This window comes from Athene cunicularia (assembly GCF_003259725.1).
Source record: "Athene cunicularia isolate RWA chromosome 13 unlocalized genomic scaffold, athCun1 chr13_part1, whole genome shotgun sequence".
Taxonomy (NCBI): Eukaryota; Metazoa; Chordata; class Aves; order Strigiformes; family Strigidae; genus Athene; species Athene cunicularia.
Window position 1 is genome coordinate 3434407 of NW_020799117.1, and position 10182 is coordinate 3444588.

Genomic DNA, 10182 nt, shown 5'->3' on the forward strand with positions numbered 1-10182 from the left:
CATTGTCTTTGCTGAATGCCTCACCTGTTTCTTTCTTTCACATGAATTGCAACAAGAAATGACAAAACTAATTAGTGTTTTATTAATTTGCTTCAGTTAAACCAAATAACCCACCACACTTTAGGAGCCTGTATCTACTAAATCAAGAGAGTGATACCATGTTTTTCCTTGGCTCATGGGTGATAGGTTAAACAGCTAGAATTTAGAGGAGATTCAGTATGAAAGGTTTGGAAATCATAGTGGGTGAGTGGATACTGTATCTCGGTTGCTGAAATGTTCTCCTTCAGTTCTTTAGCATACTTCTTCCCTAATTACACCTGTCTGAATAGTACGTGGTTTAAACTGTCATTTTTAACTATGTGTAGAGGTTACCATGCAAGTGAAAGCTTAATAAAACTAATTTTAAAGAGTAATTTAGTGACATCAATACTGTTAACTAAAAATAGATTAAGTAGTTCAGCCTAATTTTAAGAAAACAGAGGTCGCTTTTGAAAGATCCTCACTTGCGGAACGCTGCAGTATTATTATATATTGATACATATTTGTCTCTTATTTTTGGTAGAAAATGATGCACCCAGTTGCCAGCAGCAATACAGCGTTCTGTGGGCCCGGCAAGAGTTCTTGCCTTAACGAAGACAATGTGAGATCCGCCGATCAGTTTGACTTGTATGCCACGCAGCAGAGTAAATACAGCCACGCGGTCGGCCACAAACCCATCGCGTGCCAGAGACAAGATGCGCTGAACGAATCGCACTTGCAGACCACAAGTGGCAGGAATATAGAGACAAAAGATGAACTAAAGAAAAAGAAAAACCTCAACCGCTCTGGTAAACGTGGAAGGCCATCAGGGACCACAAAATCGGCAGGGTACCGAACCAGCACTGGTCGACCCCTGGGGACCACCAAAGCAGCTGGATTTAAGACAAGTCCAGGCAGACCCTTGGGCACAACTAAAGCAGCAGGATACAAAGTCAGCCCAGGCAGACCTCCAGGTAGCATTAAAGCTCTATCACGGCTTGCAAATCTAAGTTATACTTGTGGCAGTGCAGCTTTTCCCTATCCTATGGTGCATAACAGAGGAGTACATGCTGCTGGTGAAACTAGCAGCAAAATCAAACAGCCTAATGAATGAAAGGAGGGAATTAGTAACTCCTTACTAATCTGCTTTACTCTGAATTTTGGCATGTTTCTTGCATTTTGTTGTAGTGTTTGCCTGAGTTTCTAGATTTTCTTTTCATTCAAATAATGCCATAGCCCACAGGTGCAATTCAGTAACTTTTAAAGCAATGTTGAGAAGGCACTGGTTTAAAGGGATTTTTGTTGGGTTTAAATCATAATTTATAAGAAAGTCTGAAGTGATGCATTATGCCTTCGTGTCGATACTTGAGTATTGTCCACGTCCCTAGTTTTATGTTCAATTTCTGGTAAATCTAGTTGTGTGGTTAGTAAATCATTGAAGTAAGGAGGACAGAATTAGCTGGCTGTTGGTTGATGTGTTGGTTTGTGATGTGGCCGATCTTACAATAAGGAACTTGGCCAGATGAGTTCTTACCTGATAAGGAAAATTGATAAAGCAGCAAGCTACATTTTCCACTTTCTGCAGGAGCTTCTACAGACCTCAAATAGATACTTAAAAACTAACAAGCAAACTAAAAAAGCCCCACCTTTTTTTAAAGTGCTGATTTCAGGTAGCTTTTGGTTCTGGAGTTGTAGCATTAAGTTGATTTCAACTAATGCTCCAAAAATATTTTTGAAAATATTAAAGAAAACTGAGTGTTTGTACAACACATTGCAGCTTCACGGGCGCCTTATTAATGCGAGCTAATTTGCCTGTAGGTGATAGCTGTTCTTTTAATTACGCTGTTACAGGATTCTGCTGTGTAATCTTGAAATGCCTAATAGTACATATACCAAACCACAAATCATTCTTTGAAATTTGAAATATTTTATAAGAAATTAAGTACTGTTCATCCTAGTTATGCACTTGGTTAATATTAAATAGTATGTTCTTAAACCTGTAAATAGCTATTTACACTGGTTTTTGCCTTTAAACTCTGTGCTTAGGTGGCAACAGTTTAATAGCTTTTAAAGTATTAATCTATAATGTTTACAAATCAAACTTTTTTAATAGACACTGTTGCCAAGTTTTCAGACTTAGTTTTGCCAGATATTCCTGAAAATACAGTTATTTCGTTGTTTGACGCTTATACTATATTTAACTTATGGAAGCTTATATATCTACCAAAGGACACCATTTTCATGATTTATAAAAGCAAACTGTATAGCTGATTCAAACAGGATGCAGTTTAGTGCACTGCTAGACCCCAGATATAAAGCAATTAATCTATGCATGCAAGCTGGAAAAAAATGTCGTTGGTTAACTATAAATACCTTTCTTGGCTGAAGCTAAAACCTTCCCTCCTTCCAAAAGAAATGTTCCATTTTTCAAGTGGGTGTGTTTAATTTTTTTTTAAGTGAGAGAGTGTGAGTGTGTGTGTGTGTATGTAAAATACTTTAACCTAGACTTAAAAAAAAAAAAAAATCAGTCCTCAATGTTACATATTGTTTGTTCTAAATTTATTTTACTGGAATTAAAGCTTTTTTTTTTTCCCCCTCATCTGGAAAAAAGTTTACATTTAAGTTGCTTCACGTATAATATGATATTATGATAAATTTGTAGCTTCAAATACCCGGGGAGGGGGAATATATAGAGTTTGGGGAAGCGTATTTGGGTTAATTGAGCCTGTGCTGAATGAGTAATGATGCTGATAATTTTTGCTAACATAAATGCTTTTCTGGCCTGCTGTCATTTTGATGAGAACTCTTGATTTCAATGATGACAACTTAAGAAACAGATGTCATGTTTCATACCTTTTTTATCAGGAAAAAAGCAGCAAGCCTTCAGGTGTTCCAGTGATGCCTAACACATATTGAGCTGGACTTTATGCTGTACTTTACAATAGGTGTGTTGAATTGTTTTGGGGGAACTGTGTATGCACTGGCAACTAAGACAATGAACCTCAACTATACTGGATGGCTCCTTAGTCGATAGATGAACTAATGGCAGCTAAACTGCTACTAAAAAATAGTTTCTTCGTGCTGAAGCTATGAAATCCAGTTCTATGTTCTGTTCCTCAACAAACTTGCAAGTCTGAAATTTAGCAGTCTGTCTCAGAACGATGTAACTTCTGACACATGCAAAATGCTAACGTGAGTTAATTCACCCTCAGGATCTGTGTTGTATTGGCTGTTTTTAATCAGATGATTTTTCAACAAAAGACTGCTTTTAAGTTCTTTCCTGAACTCAGCTGGGAAAGCAGTCCTCTTCAGCGGAATGTAGTCACTGCAGGAGTGTCCCACCTCGCTGGCAAGGAACGTGTTGCATGTCACCACTCTACCTTGGAGAAACTCCACTTCTTACCTCCTCCTGTTTATCCTGGTTGCTCCTGTTCCGTTCCTCACTTGTGCATCTACTCGACGGTGCTGTGCTGTGTGTCAGGAGATAATGCAGATATATTGCTGTTCTGCTAGTATAATGAATTTTGTATTCAAGTATGCTGATGAAATAATGAAATTATCTAAGCAATTTCTGTTCATTACAGTGTTTATTAATTATATCAGGTGGAATATAATCCCAGTAAAAAACAATTAACGTTGTCAATTGTGAAATGAGGAGCATAAAGTAGAAGTGTTCAGAGAGTCTGTAATGGGCTGCTTGGCACTCCTGATTTAGCAAGGAGACCAGAAGTGCACTGCTGGGCATTTCCCAATTCTGGTTTATTTTACATCTGACTCTAGTTTACTGGTGCCGTGCAGTGAGGGGAAGAGAAAGAAGAAGTGAAGAGATTCAAAGTGAACTAGAAATGGAATTTTCAAATACTTCTGCTTTTCCTATGTATAATCTGCAGAATACCTTGTGCTTTTGTCAACACTTATCTTTCCATGAGAAACACTGAAACAGCATGTTAATGCCTAAACTTTATTAGTACCAGTGGGAAAACTGGCCTTTTCCCCCCATAGTATGAAAACATTATTGTAAGGTAAATTGCTTATTTTATATTATATATCATAATTCAGCTATTCATAAGCTAGGATCACTGTTGTGTGTTAACACTGTTCAGAAGATCTACATGTCAAGTTTGTTTTTAATAATTTCTTTTAATTATCAAGTTTCTAACGTCTTATTTATACATAAATGAAATGTATTAGCTTGCTATTATTCCTTAATGATGCTATACAAGTTCACTGTTTAATATACATATAGTAACTACTATTCAGTTTCTGATTAAATTTACTTAAACTTTAAAACCAAATAATTTTGCTACTATAAAGTCTTGCACTGGACATATTCAAGATGCTAGCACCATATTTTGTCAGGAAAATATCAGATACCATCAGAAGTGGCTGACTGATATCAAAGATAGTATTTTTAAAATCAGCAGTTAGCTTTGTCATTAAAGCAATGTTCTTTATATCTTGGATTTAGTTTAATCAAAAGAACTGTGTATCAAGAGCCATTAAAGATCTCTGTTCTGAATGAATTTATTTTCCTTTTGTCTGAAAGATCTTAAGAGTTCAGTCAGGACAAAACCAAGCCTTGTCAGTGAAAAGTGATGTGTCTGTCGAAAGAATTACCTGGAACTACAATACACAGAGTAACTCCGATGAGAATTTAACTCCCTCCCCCATTTTTGAAGAGCTTTAAAAGGCAGAGCAATGTGAAGTCATTTGTCCGATGGTTTCATTAGCTGTGACTCTGCTGTTCTTTGTTACATGTATAATAATGTTTCACGCTATACTTAGAGTTGGCAGTTAAAACAGTTGATAACAATCGTAAATACTTTGAACTGCAGACTTCATTTCTGACCACAAAAGTTTATTCTTCTCTATTTTAATGCATATATTTTAACACTGCTTAAATATATTTATGACTTTAGTAGAGACTAGACCTTTTTCCTTGTGATTTTTTTTTTCCCCCCAATAGAAGAGTCTGTATTCTGAAATTTGAACCACTTTCTGATACTTTAATCTTTCATCATTTGCTTTTCCACAGGTTTACTTTGGGGGAAACAGTAATCTGTTAAATAACTAGTATCAGCACCCCGTCCTCTGCTGTAAAAAGCCTGATTAGATACTGTGTATGTTTTTATGTCCATGAACTTGAGCTACTCGTGTGCAATTATGTGTATGGGAATGGAGTAGTGTTCATGATCTGTATTTACATCATCATATGGATGTATATTTATTAATAAAGTTAATACTTTAAAACCTAACCATTTTTTCTCTGGGCTTTTTTAAATATCTTTTAAATTGTGGCTGAAGATGCCATTTGACAGCGTTACCAGGCCGATGGCCTTAGCCCTTCTCTCTGGGAAATGGAAATGCTGTTTGCTCGCCTGACATCTCAGTCGTAGTTAAGTGACTCGAACTGGCATTGAAATGTTTTGGTACACCTTGTACAGATTTCACTGCAAATCCAGCAGCTAGTTGTGTTTGTCCCTTGCCTCCCTGAAGCGTAACTGAATCCGGCTGCAATAGACTGAGCCTGTTCATGCCTGTGTGGGCTTCAAAACGCACACAGGATTTGTGAGGGTTGGGAGGCCGCTGGATTGTGTGATTTTTTAATTGAATAAATAAGCCCACCCTTTCAGTATTGCGTTCTGAATTCTAATATAAGATGTGTATTGCTTCTTACAGGCAAGTCCCATATATTTGAATTGAGGCAAAAAGCCTGTATGAATTGCAACATATCAGAAAATAGAGGGATGTTGTTTATTTTTTAATGAATTAAAAATGCTGCTCCAGTAACTTAATTGTTCTTCTCTTTTCACTCAAATATGAGAAGACAGGAGGAAAGGCGTTACAGCTATGTAAGCTGCTGATTTTTTTTTTTCTCTGCACATGGAAATCAAATTGAGAGTACTCATAAACTAAACTTTTCATGGAATGGTAGTAATTATTCATTACTCTGTGATGAATACGATGTATTTATCTCTGTATTCTAGCAATATTTCAATATATCTTTGTTGGTAGGATGTGCTCTGCATACCACCAAACACCTTTGTTGGGTTTTTTTTTTCCCTCTTTTTCTCTCTATTCAAGTTTTTCAGTACCCTTGGAGGAAGATGGGCAGTCCTACCTACCAGAAGCTGCAATCTAGACTGCTGAGGTCTGCATCCTCCCCTTGCTCTCCAGCACCCTCTGTTTTCTCTTCCATGTACTTTCAAAGGCCGTGAATACATCTAGGGTTGAAACATTTTAAATCTCACTTGTAGTTATTTTGCAGACTCCTAAATTGCTTTTACCTGAAAAAAAAAAAAAAAAAAACAACCCAAAAACCCGAAACAAACCCTGATGCCTTTCGTTGTTGACCATTCTGGTAATTGTAAATATTTGGCTTTCAAATGTTCAGAACAGAGTTCAGCTACAGTTTGCTACATCCTGGTCTAAAAAACAGTTCCTGGATGTGATTCTTAGAGCAAAAGGGATTATTTTCTTGGTTGTAATGAAACCTTAAGTATTAGATGTTAAGTCAGTCATAAATGATATCGTACAAGAATACAGGCTTTTCAGCTGTGTTGGAAGTTGCTTAAGTGTTTCCATGGCTGCTGCATTATTTGCCATGTCATGAACCAAATGATAAAAATTGCAGCACAGTCTGTTCCCCTGATACGTAGCCAGTGTGCAAGGCCAGGTGCAGTTGCTGACGACAGGGCCAGTTTATGATTTATTTATGCTAACAGACTAGCAGTGTTGGGGTGTCAGCGATGCAAGCTGGACATTTTGAAGGAGTCTTTAAGGTGGTTACATCTTTTAATATTTTAATTTATGTGTACGATGAGACACCAAGGCTTGCTTTGGGGCTGGACTGGCATTTTTATGCTTTTGTACCTCCTCAGTGCGATCTCTTAAACTAGCACAAAGAGTACAGTGTGAATTAGCGATATTGTACCTATTAAATGTGTTGGCTCAACAGAGCGTGGTTTTGGACCAAGACAGACAAAGACTCTTCTTGGCAGTTAATCATTTAAAGCTGTAATGCCTAAAAGTAAAAGCCTGCCTCGCATTGCACGCTATTTTTATCAGGGTTCTGCCTGTGGCTCTGTGTTTATTGTTTAACATTTAAGGGAGAGGAGTGGCCTGACCATACAGAATTGGCAGCCCAAAAGCTACCGCGTTCTGGAGCTGGCTCTCGCCCAGGTTCCCTGCATGGCCTAGGGATGGCAATGTCTCCTTTTTCCCCTCAGTAAAAAAAACACAGCAAAAGTATCTGCTTATCTTGCAGCGTTGCTGGAAGGAATCATTAGTTAACAACTTTTAACTACTTTGAAGCTGAAAAAATGTTGTGGAATTCTTAAGTGTTGTTTAAATGATCTGAGGCAGATAAATCTTCCTGCCTTTCATGTTGTTTTTTTTCATACCACAAAAGCTTGTTCTAATTAGTGCAAAAATATCACAGTAACAATTAATGCAAGTTTGATTAGAGTAGGCCTTTGAGATGTGCGCAATACTAAAATGTGTTTTTACTGCTTCAAGTGGTCATATTTTTAAATAAAAATTTCCACGTTGAGAAAACAAAGATTACAAAGCAACACATCCCAAATTTAGGTGTAGGTTTAAGTTGCTTGGGTGACCTCAGCCTATCTTCCTGACTTGAATGTTCTCACATTTTCTTCTGCCTCACGTTTGTGTTATTGAGTATGCAGAATGTCATAACTCTGAGGCTGTCAGATTTATATGTGAGTGGAAACCTTGGTCTTGGTGAAGGTCCTGGCATTGCCCCTTTGTCCCAGTCAGTGTCCTCTTTCTCTCCTCCTTTGCCACATTGCCTGTGAAGGAGTTTGCTTAGTGGGACTGAAATCTGGGGGAGAGAAGTCCAGCTGCAGACATCTAAGATGCACAAATGACCAAGTTTTGGTGTCTATTCATGGGTGCAACAAAAGACCATATTCTGCAAGTCCTCCTCTTTGCTAGGTTTCAGATCATTCCCTGGCAAACAGAGCTTTTCTAATGTGTCCAAGATTTTTGAATAGATGCAAAACAATGTATTATTTTACTAGACCTTGTCCTGAAAACATGCATTTGGCATTAAAAATCAGAAAAATGGAAGCCACTGAAAATAGTTGTGCAACAAAACTGGCAGGCATTGTTAGAAATGTGCCTTCGAATACTTTAGCACTGGGATAGTGTGTTTGTTTTGAGTTACATAAGATAAAGCCTGACTATAATTCTTGGGAGTTCATTTGTGTTCCATTAACAGATTACTTATTATAGTCACCATAAAAACGAATGCGGTTTTACACAACAAACCTTTTGATTTTGTGCTATGGGAGGAAGGCTACTATGCTAGGATTAAATCCACGGAACTGTTCTGGATGGAGGTACACTGCCAGAAAGCTATCCGTTATTTGAAAGGTTTGGAATATCATCACTTGTATTTGAGATCGACACCAGCCAGGGCTGCGGTACGGGAGACTCTAGGCCTTGACAGCAGAGGCCAGAGCGGTGAACTCATGCAGTCCCTGGCCAGAAGGAAAATTATTTTCCAGTTGAAAATGCCACTTTGCCTAAACTCAAAGGTGAGGGCAATTGGAAACGGCGTGGCTTTTTCCTGACTAGTCTGCACCAACTCAGATTCCTTACCTACTCTTGCTTTCAAGCCTGTTTGGTCTGCAGCAGTTGGTCTAATTATTTTCCCTCTATGTGTAAACCTCAGATCTTTAAGCTATTATGTCCTCAGTATTAATGCTTATGCAAATTGGACTTTGAAAGAAAAAATTGCAAGCAAGAAAATGTGCACCACAAGAAAGGACAGTGTTGGAGAAGCGTCCCTTAGTAAAAAGACAGAAATCCCATTTCTGTAATAAAGCAGACAGCTACCTTTACTTATATGTATGTACAGTGTTTTCCTTGCTTTTTTCCAGTACGTGTGTGTGGTTCATACTCTCCTAGGGCATAATTTTCACTCACTTTTTGACAGACACAAAATTTCGGAAACATCTCATTGTGTGGTGCTGGCAGTTTTAAGGAACACTGTAAAAAATGGGGGTATCAGCATTTGAAGTACATGTTCAGTTTCAAAATGCCCCAAATACTCCTAAAGCTTAACTATTAAACTGAAAGGAAGCAAGAACTAATTCTGTGACAGGAGGACTATTATCTTATTTCCTAAAAAGAAATACCAGACTATTTATCTCGCCTTTCAGCTTGGGAGCTTTCAAGTAAGAACTAATTCTGTGACAGGAGTATTATCTTACTTCCTAAAATAAATACCAGACTATTTATCTCACCTTTCAGCTTGGGAGCTTTGGTAGATATGCTGATGGACAAGAGCTCATCCTTTCTTTTTGGCTTTAAAAAATACACCTTTAGTTTGCAGACTTTTACCCTCACCCCACCCTGAGTTTACGCTGAAGTTTTAATTTCCATGTGAAAACACATCCCAAACTGACTCTGCGCTTCTCTATAGTGGGCAGACAGATGTGGCTGTTGGGAAGTCCTGGTCACAGCAGGCCCTCAGGGCTGTGATCCTGGGTTATACCAAAACACGCTTTTGGAACGAATTACAGGGTGCGTTTCTGTGCCCTCTCAATTACCCTTCAATCATAACATCCTGTCAAGTCCTCGGGACGACATTTCCCTCGTTGCAAGAATCTTCGACCTGAACTAATTTAAATCAACAGTGAGATGCCTGCCGACCTCCAGCAGCGTCAGCAGACCAGCCCGTGCGTTCCACCGGCTCCCGTGACACTGGGTCCTAAAGCCGTCGGTGGGCTTGGCCCTGGGCCGCCGTGCTGGGAGGCTCAGCGGCGCTGACGAGAGACGACTTGGTTAAAACCAAACCGATCTGTTAATATCGGCAGGGGCTGGGACCCGAGTTTAATTCTGCACTGCACTGAGCCCCAGCAGGTTTCTGTCTCCTCACGCGAAAATCTTTTGGAGCTCGCAGACGAACGCGGCGGTGGCCTACGCTCCCTCCCCCCGAGCCCTCCCGCCACAGAAGTTCTGTGACTCTGGAGCCGGTCCCTGGGCGGAGCCGCGGCCCCCGCCCCGAGCCAAGACAAGATGGCGGCACGCCGCCCTCGCGGCGCTACGCACGCACGCACGCACGGCGGGGTCACGCCGGAAGCGGAAGTGTCCCGGCGCTCCGGCGGAAGTGGCCGTTGTCCGGGGAGACGCAGC

At 39.4% G+C, this 10182-nt stretch overlaps 1 protein-coding gene across 1 annotated transcript; it reads left to right on the forward strand.

Annotated features, from left to right (window-relative positions):
- Window positions 1-534: 534 nt before the first annotated feature.
- Window positions 535-5273, forward strand: C13H5orf24 (chromosome 13 C5orf24 homolog). The gene is made up of 2 exons (XM_026857933.1): window positions 535-992; window positions 2884-5273. Exons 1-2 carry the CDS (start codon window positions 566-568, stop codon window positions 2922-2924), a joined length of 468 nt encoding a protein of 155 aa, XP_026713734.1. The 5' UTR covers window positions 535-565; the 3' UTR covers window positions 2925-5273.
- The last annotated feature ends 4909 nt before the right edge of the window (window positions 5274-10182 follow it).

Excerpts from the sequence above, each read along its gene's own strand:
- C13H5orf24 (XM_026857933.1), top strand. The coding sequence starts at position 566 with ATGATGCACCCAGTTGCCAGCAGCAATACAGCGTTCTGTGGGCCCGGC. Across the intron at positions 993-2,883 it reads CAGCCCAGGCAGACCTCCAG|GAAAAAAGCAGCAAGCCTTC; the intron begins GTAGCATTAAAG and ends CTTTTTTATCAG.